The 18,763-nt window shown below is 36.1% G+C and overlaps 1 protein-coding gene and 1 pseudogene across 1 annotated transcript; one reads left to right on the top strand and one right to left on the bottom strand.

Moving 5' to 3' along the window:
- The window catches only part of LOC122140135, a 95,547-nt pseudogene extending 82,298 nt beyond the window's left edge, over positions 1–13,249 (bottom strand).
- A 2,615-nt stretch (positions 13,250–15,864) lies between these two features.
- LOC122133872 (ergosterol biosynthetic protein 28 homolog) lies at positions 15,865–18,227 on the top strand. Its single transcript, XM_042742858.1, has 4 exons — positions 15,865–16,018; positions 16,646–16,736; positions 16,841–16,959; positions 17,804–18,227. Exons 1-4 carry the CDS (start codon positions 15,886–15,888, stop codon positions 17,890–17,892), a joined length of 432 nt encoding a protein of 143 aa, XP_042598792.1. The 5' UTR covers positions 15,865–15,885; the 3' UTR covers positions 17,893–18,227.
- Positions 18,228–18,763: the final 536 nt, after the last annotated feature.

Below are 18,763 nucleotides of genomic sequence, written 5' to 3'. Positions count from 1 at the left end.
AAACACAGAGAAATTTATTTAAAATTAGTTTTTTTAAAAGTGTTTTTATCATGCAACACAACCACCTGCAAAGCACTGAAACATAGTCTTATATTACCCCATCACCAGTTTTGCACGCAACCGCAAAAATGTTTGCAACTCAAATGACAAAGTTCTCAGGGAACGAAAACTTCATTAAGACACACCAAAGTTTTGCAAGTGTATGAAAGTTTCCAGGTGGAACAAAACATTTTGTGAGTGAACACATAAGCAATAAATACCATTTCTTCACATTAATATTATTTTCAATCACCAGTTTGTAGAGCAAACACCAAAGCTTTCAAAGGAAACCAAGGTTTGCTTAAACCAGTGTTCTTGGGGGCTTCAAGAAAGAACAATAAGATTGTAAAGAAAGTTATATATTCAAAAGAGAACGCAAAATGTTTTGACAGCAAAATGCGAAAGGTTAAGGTCTTAGAAACTTTTTCTGAGATGAAATAGAATTTTTCCCCAGAGAATGCATAATTGAAATGAATATTTGTCCTCCCCATTCTCATTATCTCAACCGTGGAAAGTGCCCCTTAGCAGAATTCACACAGAAGTGTTAAAGAGCGGGTTTTGTTAGGTTATAGGTGATTTTTTTTTTTTTTTGGAGCACACAGATCATTGGGCCGGATCAGTAAATGGAAAATGACAAACTCCAACAGGTAGACATATGAGTACAACTTCATAGGAAATTAGTTAAATGAAATACACTTTCTTTACAACGATACATCATTTAAGCATTAGTCTAAAACAAAACATAAAAATGTTTCAAAATTCAATGGGGCCTGGGGGGCAAAATGAACCACCGAGCGTGTAGGGGGAGCATCAATGTGAGACATCAATCTAGCAGCTGCTGTTCGTCAGGAAGGTAACAAGCGTTGTCAATCTAGCAAAATGGGCTCTGTAGTGCTTTGTGCTTGAGAATATCCACAGATTAGTGGTGTTAGGAATGTCAGAACGTCACGGAGTGTTAAACAATGAAAGTAAATGATTGCATATAAGGCACATCCTTAGCTTCTACTCACATGTGGGTGTCTTTGCCTTCTTGCCTCAAATATCTCAGCATTGCGCTCATGGCTCCATTTGTTCCCATAATCCCTATACTATCCAGGGTCATCGCAACTGAAAAGCAAGAGGAAACCCTGGACTGTCAGCACTGTCCAAAAACAATGGCAGAGAAGGAAAGAAATGGGCACAAACGTTACGAACTGTTGACATGATTAGCAATACAAAGGCTAGCTCGTATTTGAAAACACATTCCCGTTTAAAAGAGTGATCAACAATGAGAAGTGATTATTTAACTATTAGTTCTGACAGCTTAGATCTGTTCTCATTACTGTAACATGCATGATGCTTTATGGCATGAGCTGCCACACAGACAAACACAAGCTACTCTGCTAAACATCAGGCATTTATGAAGAGCTATAAGGATTACGTGCTAGAAACCTTGTGCGGGTTCAGATGAAAAGACTTGTTCTTTCTCACATTCCCCCTGGTTAGTATTGGATGGTTACTTGGTGTTTTAATTTTTTTAATTGTTATTTTTTATATAAAGTCGGTGAGATTTCAATAATGATTCCGCTGACTGACTGTCTTCTTTTTCCTGTTCATAACTGAGCTAGCTAACGTTTTAGGAAGATAGACTTTTTTTTTAATAAAAATATAAATAAAATGTTAACTGAAAATAAAATCTTTCTTCAATAATGTTGCGCCCGCTGCGTTACCGCTTCCATTTATACTGTAAACAAAGAGATTTTGATGATTTATGACACCATATATTTCAATGTGTCATATTGTTCCACTGATTTGGTGGTAATGTTGAAATTTGAGACAATTGTATCATTGTACACTTTAGAAATGCTTTTTTTCATTTTTAAAACTTTCAAAAGGCTATCAGTAAAGTCATACAGTTGTAAGCCTGTCTTGACACAAAATTTGCTTTTCTGCGGTTAAAAAGTGTAAATGGACTTTCCTGTTAATTTGAATTCTTTTAATTGTAATTCTACGTCAAATGAAAATTCTGCACTCTTTTGCTACCTCAATTCAAAGCAACAAATGAACTGGAATTAAAGGGCTCTACTTAAAAGGCACTGCGTCATGCCTAAATTGTCAATTGAAATGTATTTGAATGTTAATATACAATTTTCAATCCATCTCTTGCGTTTACCACAGTTTTAACAATAAAACAAACTAATAAAAAAATAATAATAATAATTTGTCAGTTATACATAAATGGGTTAGGTTGGATTTATGTAATATTTATGATTTTATGTTGTGCGTTTTATATACATGATTGTGGGTTTTTATGTTTTTAATTAAAATTATATTTTTAGTTTTTTGTGTTTATGTCTCACACAATTTTAATACGGAATATTGCTTGTTGTCCACCTGGTCTGTTTCGCTATACGTGTTACTGAGGTTTTAGGGGGAGATCCCTTGCAAATCTCCCTATCCTTAAGAATGGGATAGTTAGCAAGTTTCCACACAAATGCAGCTAAAAGTTTACAGTCTCTAGCGCTGTGCTCACCCCCCAGAAGAGGGGGCGGGTGAGAGCCAGAGCTCATTAGCATTTAAAGAGACAGGCACAACCAAAAAGGGTCACTGAAACAGAGCTGGGTGTTTTTTGACAAAGGTAAAAAGGGTGGTGTTACACATTACCCATTGAAAAATCTTTAACCCAAAGTACTGTTCTTAACGTTGAAATTAACGACCCCCTAAAGAATATCAACTTGGGGAAAAGGGCATCCGATGACCCTTTTAAGGCCACATTTACACTGTATGGTTCAAGTCACCCAATTCAGATTTTTTCCTCCAGTGTGGCACAGATCAGAAATGGCCCACAACCGTGTAAGCAGGAAAAAAAATCAAATGAATTCTGATATTCTCTGATCGGTTTCAAGGCCTTATTCACATGTGGAAGTTAATAATAATAAGAGAAAATTGTAGCAGAAAATTACCACTAGATATATATCGTATACCACACAATTCAGATTTTCCTGGCCCATATCACCCAGCGCGTACTATATAGCAAAACAGCTATTAGGACATTTATAATCTACTTGAATGTGTAAAAACAGTGGTAGGAGAAATCACCCTTTACTATAACAACCATCACAGCACCAACAAAGCCGTCTATGCTTCATTACCTCCTTATAATCCATCAGTGCTGAAATGCAGACAGGGTGTGGCTGTTCAAATTATGGAATTAAAAAATACCAGCACAAATGTTGTGCTTAATACTAAGAGGTATATTCTCAGAATTCAAGTTCATATTTCACTGGGAACTGGAAAGATCAAATATCAACCCCCGAGAGAGCTCACCTGACGTAGTCACTGCTCTGTCTTGTTGACACTGTAGTTGGTCAGATGCATGAACTGGTTCTTGATGTTTGCGCTGGCATGGTCATACTTCACAGTGGCAAACCTACAACACACACAAGCAAGAAGAAATAAATGAGCTTAAATAGCGAGTATGACATTCAACTGACCTGCTGAAAAGAATAAACAGGTACAGTACCAAAGCAAGCAGCCTTGTGCAAACATGGGACGACCTTCACAAATCCAGCCACAAATCTTTTTAACATTAATATGACTAATAAACAGAGAGGTTTTGCAACAGCCATCAAACTACAACTAGCAAAATCACACAACTACAACAGCAGCGCTGTGATGGGATGACGGATTTACCACCTTCAGTTCCATCGTCCTGAAGTCAGTGGGGTTAAATGGCTGAAATAAGACTGAAAACAAGCTCAAGATATTTTTACGTTTTATTTTCCAACATAAAATACATTATACCCCCTTGTGATATTTACAGTCTGTTGTGATATATAACAGTCTTGTGAAGGCAAAAGATGCATGTTTGTAAGAAGAACAAATCCCCATCATTAAGATGTTTTTAACGTCAACTGTTGCTTCCGGGCTAAAATAGGAGTTCATGAATATAATAATGCTTCCTCTCACATCAAAATCCAGCCACATATTTGTTAAGAAATTGTTTTTGAACTGTTCTGGCTTGTAAACAGAGCTTGATCTGTGTAGATTTCTCTCCTGATTCCAGAACCAACACAACTGAAGAAAAAAACAATATTATGGATGGATGGGTCCCGTATTTGATTTAAAATCGTCTTAAATGCTGGATGTGTCTCATCTTTTGTCTTCTCCAGATGTTAACTGATAAAAAAGAAATGAATCTACACTGGATGTGCTGTGGATTACTTGTGGATTATTGTGATGTTTTTTATCCGCTGTGTTTGGACTCAAATCATTTCTGAACGGCACCCATTCACTGCAGACCATCTATTGATGAGACACTGATGCAGTGCTACATTTCTACAAACCTGATGAAGAAACAAACTCATCCTGATCTCGGATGGCCTGAGGGTGAACACATTTTCAGCAGATTTTCATTTTTAGGTGAACTTTTCCATTAAAGCTTTTTCTTGTCTTGAAGAAAGCATTGCTAACAAGTGTCTAAATGGGATTAAAACTGTCATCAGACAAAAGGTGAACTCATTTAATCGCTAGTCATATGATGAACAAAATGTTTAAGGATCATACTTCTGCTGTTTCTGTTGAAGGAACCAGGATGAGTGCTAATTTACAGTTTGGACTACCAAAACACATTATCACTGCAGCGCTCTACACTGATGCTGCATATAATGTTTCCGTCATGAAGTACACAAACCAATCTGTTTATTCTCCTATCAGCTGCACATGATGGTATGGTGGCAATACTGCACAATCACAACAGAGTTCTACACAAGCGTAATCTGAGTGATTGCCCTGAAGCTCACGGTATTCCAGAATACACCGCCGCTGGGGTTTGAGATGAGTGGACGACCACATGTGTGAGGAAAAGAATTTCCTGGCACACAGAGAGCACCTGAATGGCCTTCAAAGCTTCTGCGATCTCCAAGATAAAAGTTGAGTTGGGAAAAGTGCCAGGATGTATGCCAGCAGTTCATAAGAGAGTGTGTTCACTCAGTAAAGGTGCCTAATAGAGGCAGGCCAAGCGCTTTACACACACCAGAACACAGCGGCCCACAATACACCGCACATCCACTTCACACGGTTTCACTCCACACGGCATCCAAAAAATCAGAGGATTTATTTGAGCTTCTCACTCACATGTCTGAGACAACGCTCTCCTCGCAGTGCCAAAAGCAGGACACCATGTGTTTATCTAGATTGAATGCGTTTCACAGACGCTCAGTGGAGGGTTACGACTGTCGGAGCGATTGTGAGGCTTTCCACGGCTGCTGAGCAGTCAGAAATCTTTCCCACAACTATTCGTGGCTTATGTAAAATATCACGAAAAGAAGCCTCTTCAGGTAAAAGAGACAATTATGTAAGCCTGAGAACTTGCTGCCTTGAAAAGGTTTTTTAAACTGTCACATTTTATTGGTGCTTTAAATGTTAAAAAAATAGATAAACTATTTAAAAAAAAAAAAAACCCTCTTGTCAATGTCTTTCCAGCTATGAGACAATGGAAAGCTTTGTCTGAGGCCTAGATGAGACGGTCCAACTTCACTGGAAACATTTCTGCTGCCATCTAGTGCCTGAACTATTTCAGTGTCTGAAAGAAATATTTCTGGTTATGTAGAAGTTGCTGTAGCTGATATATAAATGATGAAATTCTGATGCTTGTGCTGTAAATCAATGAGATGTTTATAACAGTACAGCAGATATTGACATAAAATTATCTAAATATCAGATCATATATCATATCTCCAATAATATGTCTCGGTAAGATGAGACTGAAATGATCCAAACATATAATGCAATGCAATGCTGATCGAGAGATGAAGAAATAAATGCTCCTCAGAAGTCTGACGATCATATTTGATACATTTGAACATGGTTTAAAAAAAAAGTTGTCTGGATAATACATATTAGAATGATTTCTGAAGATCATGTGACACTGAAGACTGGAGTAATGATGCTGAAAATACAGCTGTGATCACAGAAATACATTACATTTTACTATATATTCTCTCTATATTTTAAATTTATAATATGCTATACAGTATTTTTTTAAATGAATAATTCACAATATTACTGTACAATACTACTGTATATTCGATTAAATACATGCAGCCTTGATGAGCAGAAAAAAAAAACTGAATTATTCCAAACTTTTGACCAATAGCCTGTTGCTTCAGTCCAGAAAGTGTTCATCTTTAAATATTCCAATGTGAAAGTTATTCTTACAAATACTTTACATTCTGTAGAAAAGCAGATGACTGACAAATAGTAGTCTACATCTTGGACACGTTTCCTACATTAAAGTCTTTTTTATATTATAGAATTCAAATATACAGTAAACTTGAATGCCTCAGTGCATGAGATGCAGAGCATCAGAACAAACAGCGGTTCATATGAAAGCCTTCAATCCTTCTGTTTGTTCAAGCATGCATCTTTCTTTGTAAGCAAAGGCATTTCTTATCACGTTTAGATGTGCGACGGATGATGAGTGACTTACCGGGCCAGCCCTTCCTCATAGAGATAGTCAGGAGAGGGTGGTCGTATGAGGTCACCAGCACATACAGACGCACGTCAAACTTAAAACCTGCAGATGTACAATAGAAACTCACTTTAAAAACATGCACTATGCAGACTGTGTTAAATCTGCTGGTGTTAGTGTTGTATCCTCACCGTCAATCAGTAGAGGATTGCTGATGTAGCGCGACACCAGAATATTCTCGTCCAGTGGGATCTGACTCGGCTGAAACACCAAACATGAGTTATTAAGCAGCACCGAACAAAACTGTCAGATTACAGAAACATGATAAACACTCTTTCAGATAGGAATATAGACTCAGGTCAGGTCAGGTATGTATCTAGACAGCATTTTGGGGCATCAGAGGCACATTGATGTGAACATCAGAAAAGCATGCTTAAAAATGCTCCCTGTCTGCTGCATATGAAAATTGAAGTTTATGTTACTCATTTGTATTGGGACTACATAAATCTTTATTTTTTTTTCTTGCATTAAATTTGTAGCTCTCTGCATGATTCACAAAGGATTGAAGCAGGAGAGCAAATGCTGAAATTAAATGTTATTTTATGCACTTCTGAGTAAAGGAAAATACTTGTTAGTGTTTAATGTTCAGTTATGTTGGATTTTTAGTTTGTGTGGTTATCACTGTGTAGTCAAGCTTGTGGATAGGAACAAAGATTTACAAAGATTTATGGATTATTTTTTACAAGAAAATACTATTTCAGTTGTTCTACTTTTTAGTTTTTGTAATTTTTTGTAAAACATACTTACGATTTCTAAAAGTAAGTAAACCAAAGAAACAAGAGAAGAAACATTTTCACATTCATATATTGCATCAGTGACATTTTAATAATTTCTGGCCTATATATTCATGGTCACAGACTTAATATCTGGTCAGAACGGGCCTTAAGACGAGTCAAGTTCATGTCATCGGCTCAGGCCTTGCCTGTGAATGATATGTTATGTTGCCTTAAGCTGACATTATCTCATGCATTTTCTCAGATCTGGCCATGCAAGCAGCGCTGAACTGTTTGTGACACAACGTATGTGTCTCCAGCGACACAACAAAACTGAGAAAACTTCACCTTTATGCAAATGAGCAAAAACGACTACCAATGGGTGTGAAGCCAGTGGAGAACATGTGATCCGTCTCCTGTCAGAGAACTTCAACCAATCACCGTATGTAGTTAAACTTAAACTTTTTATTATAAACTCATGGGAAACTGTGTGTTCTCCTTAGTAATCAAAACTAAGCCATGCCCAATCTAGAGTTTTTTGTGGGAAATAGATTGATTTACACATCAGACACATGTCTATGATGCCTTAAAATGCTGCCTACATAGGCTATCTTTAAAACAGAGCCACTTGTGCATGCTCCAGCTGGGTTTTATCACGTCATGTTCCCTTGATCACTTACACCTGCTAACCAGGTAGATGCCTCTGCCCCTGGAGGACGCCACTGGTTTGATGATCCACGCGCCCTTGTCTTTGCTGAAGGAGCCTGAGGTTTGCGTGAGGACAGAGAGAGGGTTATTAAAGCCCAGCAGCAAAAGCAGACACATTTTTCTAATTGATGTTGTTTATGTTAATAGCTGAACACAGGTGCCCACTCACTGCTGAATTCCTGGTACTCGGCAGGAAGCACAAAGGTCTGGGGTACGATGTGGAAGTTTTGAAAGCCGTGGGTTTGCTGCATCCTCTGGATGTTTTTGTAGAGCCGGTCTTTCCGCGTGAGCTCGAACGACCTGGAAAGCGACGGGAGCATTGACCGTAAGTACTGAGGATGAGGTTAGCATCTGAGATAGCGAGGGGAACATAAACCCTTGAAATAACACCGCAGCGGCAGCACATGGTCAGTTTGATCTATTGCGCCGTTTCAGAGAGGAAAGCGTCCAAACAAAATGTACTCGTCTCAAACTGCCAATGAACACATGCTGTCTGCCCACTTGGAAGGCTGGAAGTGTGGACGTTGTTGTTGCTGAGTGAGAATGTGTGTGACTTTGGTAACATATTATCATTGTGGGATATACAAGGAGGAACACAAAATACTAGTGTTTGGTTGAACACCAGCAAAATTCAGGTGAAAGATATGTTCCATAAATCGCAGATGCGCCCAACACAGAGGCGATCCCAGAATGCACTGCTCCTTGAAAATCCATCTAAGACAGGTGTCAACGTGAGAAAATGCTGATATATCCAACATTTGTGTGTGCTGTCTAGAACTCGGCTGACAAAAATGATTAATCAATTTTAATCTATCTTCATTTTGATGAACAATGACACACAGATTCTTAAATCCCAAGAACTGACCTTTCAGTCTACGGTGCTTTCCAAAGAGGTGTGAAATGTCACTGAACACTATTTTAAGTATATCTACCATCCAATAACTTTCAAATTGTCCTCTTTTTTTTTCACAAAATCCAAACAATTAATGGTTTTGTGGCTCTTTAACGTGGTGTTCAAGCAGCACGTGAACTGATCATCTCTTCTTCTTTACTACTATTTACAGCACCAAATAAACGAATAAACTTCAGAAGGTGTTGAAAGAAACAGTACAACTTACTGAAATGTAATTTGTGATTAAGCTATAGCATGTGTGCTTTTATACTGAATGTTTTTAAACGGCTGTTTTTCATACAAATAGGCTACCTGAAAACCATATATTTTTACCATGGTATTGAGGTGCTATATGTGTGGTTTTAACTGTGTTTATCATGATTTAAATGTATGCTATGGGAGACCAGTGCTTAATTAAAAAAAAAAAAAAAACCTTGATCAGAATAAATTTAACCGTATAAAACTGAGGTTGCTACAATTTTTACAGATGTTACTGATTTTGATAAACAAAAATGTACTTCTGCATCCTAACTCAAACCTGTTTCTTGATTTGGAAAACAATATCATTAATTAGAATATGCAGAAACTAAGAAATACATTTTTCTATTTAGATATTTATTTGGTTAAGGGAAATTAATGGTCTGGTTTCTACAACAAAGCAAAAATCCGCCTTTAAACCTGAAAGAAATAATGACTTGACATTTATCGAGATAATTAACGGTATCGACCAAGCCCTACTGAAATGTATCATGTTTTATGCAATCATCAATCAGTCTTTTAAACGCAGAAAGATGTCAATATAAACAATATAATTAAATGTTACCTCAGGAAAACATTCAATGACCATAAACTTGTTTGTCAACTAAATAGATGTATTATATTACATTATCTGTTAAAGATGTCTCATTTAATGCATATTTGAATAAATCCATGGGAAAAAAGTTTTTTATTACAGCCACAATTTTAAATATTTCAACAATGAATTAGAGTAGACACATAATTAAATCATTTAAAAGTTGATATCAAAAACCACCTTATGCCCAATCTAATGGCTAACCAGCCCTAGTGCATAAAGCATAAAGCTTATTAACATGCTACTGTCTGTCTCAGTGAAATAAGCTGCGTATGCAGACAGCAGCACTGCTCTCTATTAATGACAGATCACCTGGGAAAGTGGTTTGACCTTCTGGAAAATCCTGCAGAGAGCGCAGAAGGTAGGGCTTCAGGTGTGAGCCGGTCCACATCAGGTTAAAATCATTGCTATTTGGGTGTACCTAAACATAGAAACAATCTTAATTTATGCCAGGGTAATGTCAGAAATGAAAAAGATACTGTAGAGTCCCAAAGTTATTCTACAGTTATTTTCATTGTGGTTACATTACTGTATTGAGCCCCTTTTTCAAACACTAACCACTGTATTACAGCTTATTCTGAAGAAGCTGAATTGTAGCTTGAAGGCTTAATATTTGTGTTTCTAAAATGAACTGAACTGTGCCAATGTACAGGTGCACATGATGCAATGCACTTGACTTCAACTTCAATTTCCAGTGGGCCAAATAAACCATAAGTCATATCAGATGTTATTTTAAACCTCTTTTTCTTGAGGTATTAAAAAAAATTATATTAAATGCAAAATAATAAATTTCTATACACAAGATGAAACTGCTCCATTGCATTAATTTTGGCAGCAAACAGTGTATGCTAGCATTTCATTTCAATCAATGTCTGTGCTCTACTCGTGGAATCCGTGATTGACCAGTATGCCACGAGAAACAAGACGGCTCTCCGTACGCACAATCTTGAAGGCCAAGTTATATTTTTCTATTTAAAAAAAAAGAAAAAGCCATCAGAATTACCACTTGACCACTACAATGGCACATAGCTAACAGCAAATTTATAAAAGCAGACTCTAGATATTAAATAACACAAGACATGCTATTTATATATACAATTATTTGTTACTAGAAAGAAGTAAATATTTGAATATCTGTTGTGGGTACAAGAAGATAAGATTTACTACACAAGAATAAATGTAAAAAGAAACTATAATCGCATTGTCTATATAAACAATATATGTATTAAATAGAATGTACGTGTGTGTGTTTTATGGTTTTGTTTTGACAGTACTAAACTAGTGTATTCTACATATAGAAAACACAGTAATGAAAGTACTGATGTAATTACTGATTAGACTTGCAGTTTAATAAATTCTTCTGTATCAAGCACACAAGATTTCTCTGCGTCTGTACCTCCAACAGAGCGGATGGCCACATCTTTGGACACAATGGCTTCTGCACAGAAGAGCAGCACGGGAATACGCTTGCTGACGCCACTCCAGGCAACGCACGGAAGTTTCCTATCACAACAAGTGTGAGATCTGCTATTTGCTCTGTCAGATGAATTTCACATTTACATGACATTGAGATATCACCAAAGTCCCTTTCAAGGAACATCAGTTCCCTCGACGGCCATACTGTCAAATGCATGCCAAACTCACATTTAAACAGCATCTCATTAATGTACAGTTTCTTACACTCAAATTTATTTCAGTGGCTTTGCCAACTGGTGATTGGCTCATTAATTTAGAAGGCAGGACTTCCTTTTACTAGCGCCGCTATATAGCACAATGTAATACATTTCGCTTTTGCTTTTGCTTTTTTTTTCCCATTCATAGTTACATAAGTGAACTGTCTTTGTATCACACAACACTGAAGGCAAGTGGTAGTTAGTACAACTATGCACAATAAATGCATTACACAGCTCAAAGAGATGCAAAGATTACAATGCTTTACAGGAAAAAGATCACCTCTGATAAAAGCCTGTGCAGTATGAGACCCTGGAGTGATATATGTGAACAGAGATAAGATGGTACGTTGATATACGTCCATCCATCACACATGACAGCAAGACAAGACAGGCTGTGAACAGGCTTGAATCATTATCAGCTCACGTTCAATCATCCAGACTATATCTAGCAGAACGAATCTAAATAAAAGACTGACTTTTCACTGAGTGTGTTTTTGCAGACAGATCCTGACGTAACAAGACCAATCTCATGCATGTAATAGTGTGGCACAGTCAAAGACTGATATATCAGTCAAGGCCTGGTTTCCCAAACACAGACAGCTCTTCAGAGAGTTGCACAAGAATATTTGCACCCTTTTTTATGTGCATTTCCTTTCAAAAAAAGCACTTAACATTCACAAAATGCTGAAATGTCACTCTGAAATTTAACTTTTTTCACTTGAAATTTATTTTATTTTGATGCACTTTTACAGAATTAAAAAATACCATGCACAACACGTTAAGCTTATTTATATAGCTATTTATACAATACACATGCTTTCAAAGCAGCTTTACAGAAAATCATAATGATAGTGTTTATAATGCCTTATGGTTGCATTACTGTGCAATAATATTATAGTTACATTTTGCAACAATACAAGCAACCAAACAGTTGAGACTTGCTATTTAGTACATTCAAGCAAGGTTGGATTTACAGTACTTACAGTAACTCAACAATTTGATATTTAATTACTATTTTGTTAAATAATAATAACAAGTTAATTAATGAGTTTCTGCTCAATTTAAAACTATTGCAAATATAATCCAGATATTAAAGTCATATTATAAACTGCATATTATTAAGTATCCTAGGTTTTATATTAAGTTTAGACTAATTCTGTCTCTTTGTAATGCACTGGTGGTCACTACACAAACACTCCAGAGCACCTGTAGATCTACAGCGATCCAGCAGCATTTGAAAAACAGCCCATAATTCTAATGTGATCAAATGATCATCTTCGCAGTCTTCTTAGTGGCACTACTATGTCTTGAGAACGTGGGTCATTAGATTGATACCCAGCAGCCGGTATAGAAAGAAGTATTCTGATCTCCAAAAGAATTAAACGAGGTTTGGTTTTGGACCGCCACAGACCACTGACCTTTATCACTCTGTACAATATTCATGGTTGTCTCTTAAAAACTTTACAGGGAGGCTGAAAACAGCCGCGCAGAACGTCTAGACTATTTGAAGAGCGTCCGCTACTATTTAAGACCTGACCCGTCTATATTTAGTCAGGATAAGCTCTGTGAAATCATGAAATCAGTCTGTATGCAGCGCCTGATGCTCGCTGTAGATCTGTGTGTAACGATGGTCACGTGACGAGTCCTGCTCACTGATTAACTGAACATAATCTCCATCATCAGTACTCTTAAGCATTCGACTTTAGTAAAGACACTTACTCCGGCTCATCTTCAGACGAGGACTCGGACTCGTCCTTCTGTTCTCTCACAGCTGGCATCTCTCTGTGTGTGTGTGTGTGTGTGTGTGTGTGTGTGTGTGTGTGTCAGCACAGTGTGTGTGTGACAGCGCTCATCTCCAATCTTCTTTCTCCAATCTTCAACTCATCTGGAAAACAACGAGATCTTCATGAGAAGAGCTGTCATACAATTACAGCTCTACTGTGAATTATGAGCATCAAACAATATACATCTTCCATAGCTCTGCGTGGGATGAGGAATCATGCAAAACCAGTAAAAATAAAGTAAAACTACATTCATGCAAAAATCATCAGCAGTGCAAAATAAAATGAAAATAGCATAACTAAAAGGACGGTAGTTTACAATGAATTTAACAAATAATAAGTTACCTAAATATGTAATTAAATAGGTTAAACCATAAATATTTCATAATACATAACATATACAGTCAAACCAAAAATTATTCAGACACTTTGACCTGAGCATCTTTTGCTTAAGGTTTTCTATTTATTTTGTTTTTATTTATTTTAATTGCTAATGTGATCTTTTTACACCACAGACTGATCATAATTGTAAAGCATTGCTTGGTAACTGGTTGAGCTAAATCCCCTTGTTTGGTTTGTCGGTATTATCTAATTGTGTGCTTTAAATTTTAACAGCTGACAGCATATTCTTGTCTTGTCATATTTTATTCCCATTGTCTAAAAAATAACGAATAAACTGTGAGAAATGCTGAAGGTGCCTGAATACATTTTGGTTTATAATTTCACATTTCAGAGACATTTATACGTCTTTTTTATGTATGACTACTTCGTCTACTATTTACGACTGAAAATACCTTCTAACAATGTATTAATGTAAATATAAAACCGCGAAGATATGATTATTGCTAGTTGTGTGTGACTGAAGAGAGCTTGCTAGCTGTTAGCTAACCGAGCTAACCAGACTGTGATGTAAGAAGTAAACGTTTGAAGGTCTACCACACCACATTAGACTGTTAGTTTGCTGCTAAAATGTAATTAGTGTGATTAATAAACATACCTGTTTGTGTTGATTGAGTGCTGGTTAACGTTACGTGTAATTATTAACCGTTAGCCCATACTCCACACCGGCGCTAGACTAGATCTCCGGACGCCCCTGTTCGCCTGTTACTATAACAACCAGCTGACAGATAGCGATGTGCGCATGCGTGGAAACACAAGCGGCCGCAGAGTGCGCATGCGTCGCGGTTGTTTCGCGTTTGAACTTTTTGAGTAACGATTAATTATATTACCAAAGAGGCGAATTAATACAAAATTACGAGTAATAAGACTGATAGAGCTATGTGTATTAAATTCCCTTTCGTTTACCCGCTTAATAATTTCACAAACTCATAAAAAAATACAATGACTCTTATTTTTACTTTTAAATCTCTGAAAGACTGAAAAAACGTTTTCGATCTCTAACGACTAGAGTTTAAGGGGTTTTGTTTGTTTGATTTCGCCTAATAATATATGACACTGCTAACCATAAAAAATAACGAATGTTTTTATTATATAACATGTACGTGTTCGGCTCAATAAATTATTATTAAGTAAAAAAAAAAAAAAAATAAATAAAGAAGGGAAATTAGATACATTTCAATGCTTTCAGAGCGTGTTACATGTTTTCGGCGTTTATTTGTTTTTTTCTTTCTTCCAAGAGATTTACATTTAATTTAAAGTCATTTATAAAAATGTGAAAATTTTGGGTTTACACTGAGCCCGCTTTTCTTCTCGTGTATATCGTATTTTCTTTATTAATTAAATAAAATGTATGTTTTGTTTTTCTGTTAAATTTATAATATTTAATATTAATTAATTGGTTGGTTATGATGCTACTTGATGATACTTTATTTATCGTCAGATGCTTATCGGCCAGCGATTGGTCCGAACTCCTAGAAGTGGGCGGTCTTTTAAGAGACAGGCCGCAAACTATCCAATGGGGTGCTGGTACGAGGTGACGCAGCCGTCTTCCGCGGTTTTCTGATTGGACACCGCATTCATGTCCATGTTGTTATTCTCGGTTCAATGTTGTGAACTTGAAGCGGTTTGATAAACAGAAATCAGTCGAAAAAAAAAGCGCCGACGGATGTTTGTGCGTACATACTTATCAAGTGCATGTACGTATTGGAACAGATACATAAGGTAAGAGTAAAGTTACTAATAAGCAGTGTCGTATATTATCTCACGTGACCCTGGAACACAAAACCAGACGCAGGTAGCCCGGGTATGATACATTGTATCGGTCAATATTATCTAAATCATCAGAATATTAAGTAAAGATCATGTTCCATGAAGATATTTTGTAAATTTCCTACCGTAGATATATTAACTTGATTTTTAAATTAGTAATATGCATTGCTAAGGACTTAATTTGGACAACTTTAAAGGCGATTTTCTCAATATTTTGATGATTTTTTTATTTTATTTTATTGCATCCTCAGATTCTAGATGTTCAAATATCAGTCATTGTATCTCAGCCAAATACTACAACCAATCCGTACATCAATGGATAGCTTATTTAATCAGCTTTCAGATGGTGTATAAATCTCAATAATAATCAAAAAGATACTTATTGGTTTTTTGATGTTTTTAGATCAGGTTATCTATGATGGGTTTTGGTGAGCATGAGGAGAAGGACAGAGGATCAGTGTTGTTATGTTTTTTTGTGTTATTTTGTTTCTTGTTAGTACTGTAGAGTAACAGCGTGGTGTTTCTGTGTGGTGTGTGTGCTGAAGGATGAGTCGCTTTCTGAATCTGTTGAGGAGCTGGCTGCTCATGGTGTCAGTGATCGCAGTGGGGAACACGGTACAGAGCTTCAGGGATCACAGCTTCCTGTCCCAGAAGCTCTACACAGGAAGTCCTGATTACGGTCAAGACCTGCGCTTCATAAACATCACCTCTATTCTTTACTGACTCATTAACTAACGTTATCACTTAACAGAGAAGCAGTACTGATATCTACTGCGTGTACTGTCTATGAACACAGAAAGTATTTATATTTAGTTATTTAGCAGATGCTTTTTTTTTAAATTATATTATAAATGAAATGAAAACAGATAGAATACAAAAAGAATAGAGCAAGCTAGTGTTAAGAGGCCTTTTTTTTGCTTTTTTTAATTGTATGATAAATAAAAAGAAAAACCATAGATAGAATACAAAAAGATAGAGAAGTTAGTGATTCTTTAAAGAAAACAAGCAGGTAGTAAATTAATAGAGTGCAAGTCTGAAAGGAATTTTAAAAGAGATAGAATAGAATTAGAATAGAGCGTGCTAGAGTTAGAGGATGAGATAAAGATGGTACAGATGTGTTTTTAGTCGTTTCTTGTTTTAAAATACTGTATGTCTCAACACCATCATTTTAAATGATACATTTTTATATTTTAGTGTAGCAAACAAGAATATAAGCAGATAGATAAAGAACAATAGAAACTGTACATATTTTGAGCCAGAGTTGAGTCATTTTAGATGCTAAATGTCCTGATGTGTTGCTCTTTAGTGAACGGTCTTCAGGCGAGAACCTTTGGCATATGGACGCTCCTGTCCTCCATCATCCGCTGTGCCTGTGCCATAGACATTCAGAACAGAACGTAAGGCTCCTGTGTGTGTGTGTGTGTGTGTGTGTGTGTGTGCGTGCATGTGGACTGAACTCTGCTGGAATGAAGCTGACGTCTCTTTCTTGTCCTCGTTTCAGGCTTTATCACATCACCCTGTGGACATTTGTTCTGGCGCTTGGCCACTTCCTGTCCGAAGCATTTATCTATAAAACCGCTCCTCTGACCATTGGAGTCATGGCACCTCTGATTGTAGCCAGTGAGTGATCTGCTCCTATTTTGGTAACATCTATTGGGTGACGAGGGAACATAAAATTACACTAATGATATTGTAAAGTGATTTGCTGCTCAAGAAATATTTCTAATTGTTATCAGTGTTAAAAACTGTCGTTCCGTGTCATACTGTATGTTTTCAAACCATGATACACTACCATTCAAAGAAAGAAATTAATACTTTTATCCAGCTAAGACGCATTAAATTGATCCAAAGTGACAGTAAAGACATTTATAATGTTGCAGGAGATTTCTATTTCAAATAAATGCTTTCTTTTGAACTCTATGTTCATCAAAAAGTCCTAAAAAAAATAAAAATATCACAGTTTCCACAAAAATATTATGCAGCACAACTGTTTTCAACATTGATAATAATCAGAGATGTTTCTTGAGCAGCAAATCATCATATTATTCTGATTTCTGAAGATCATGTGACACTGAAGACTGGAGTAATGATGCTGAAAATACAGCTACACATCACAGAAATAAATTACACTTTAACAGAGATTCACATAGAAAACAGCTTTTTTAAATTGCAATGATATTACACAAATAAACTATATTTTTGATCAAATAAATGCAGCCTCTGTGAGCAGAAGAGGCTTCTTTGAAAAAAATTTAAGAATCAGTTATTGCAAACTTTTTGTACAGTAGTGTACACCTGCATACAAACATATACAGCATGGGGGATTTTATCTGAAACCTTGAAGTAGTTTGTGTCTGTACAAACACTGACTTTCAAATACAAGAAATGTAGTAGGAAAAGGTATTTATGATCAGTTCTGTTGTTGGATTGATCAGTTGGCCTGTAACAGAGTTTGTGTTTGTAGGTTTCTCTATCGTGGGCATGTTAATTGGCTTCCAGTGTAAGGTTGAGCCTCAGGAAGCAGTCGGAGCCCGTCAGAAGAAGAGGAACTGAGCGATACCTGCCTTCGGCGCGGGACGCTTGTGATGGGAACAGTGCTTTCTGACTGGTTTACATGCTTGTCCTCACAGCAAAACATATGAGCCCCAAACTACCTTTTTACTGCTTTAGAATCTGTGTAATAGTCAAATAATAATCATTTTATATGATTTATTTTGAAGTTTAATTGTCCCGAAAGCAATTACAGTGTTGGTACTTTTGTGTTATTTTTAGCTGAGATGCAGGTCTACTGAAGCCTGCCATCGAAAACTATCTTCATCTCTAACTGATATTTTTGTTTTGTTTATAAATTGAAGTGCAAAAAAACAATATAATTGATTTTTTTTTTTTTTTAGGAAAAAATCTAAAAATATATATTGATGCATATATAGATGTTTAGTTTTTTTGTGTATTTTCTAGTGCTGTCAAACGATTGAAATCACATCCAAAATAAATGTTTTTGTTTACATAATATGTGTGTGTACTGTGTATATTTATTTTTTATATATATAAAGACACACACATACAGAATATATTTTGAGAATATTTATATGTATGTATTTATATTAAAATAAATTATATAATAATATAAATATATTTAATATATAAACTTTTTTTTTTTTAAATATACATGCATGTATGTGTGTTTTTTTTTTTATTAATAATTATTATAAGTATTATCACATATATTATGTTAACAAAAACTTTTATTTTGGATGTGATTAATCACTTGACAGCACTAGTATTTACAATCAGTGTTGATTTCTGAGCCTTTGTATTGAAAATGTTTTTGAATGATGGTGCAGTGATGGAAACTGTGAAATAGCACCGCTGTAAGTCTGAAAAGCTGACAGATTTGAGCTGCTTCTTTGTCTAGATCACAGCT

Source organism: Cyprinus carpio, chromosome B17 (assembly GCF_018340385.1).
Source record: "Cyprinus carpio isolate SPL01 chromosome B17, ASM1834038v1, whole genome shotgun sequence".
Lineage (NCBI taxonomy): Eukaryota > Metazoa > Chordata > Actinopteri > Cypriniformes > Cyprinidae > Cyprinus > Cyprinus carpio.
The sequence above is the reverse complement of the archived record's forward strand: the minus strand, read 5'-3'. Positions and strand labels throughout refer to the sequence as shown.

Coding starts and splice junctions, on each gene's coding strand:
- LOC122133872 (XM_042742858.1), top strand. CDS start 15,886: ATGAGTCGCTTTCTGAATCTGTTGAGGAGCTGGCTGCTCATGGTGTCA. Junction 16,019..16,645: donor CACAGGAAGTCCTGATTACG/GTCAAGACCTGC, acceptor GTTGCTCTTTAG/TGAACGGTCTTCAGGCGAGA. Junction 16,960..17,803: donor GGCACCTCTGATTGTAGCCA/GTGAGTGATCTG, acceptor TTGTGTTTGTAG/GTTTCTCTATCGTGGGCATG.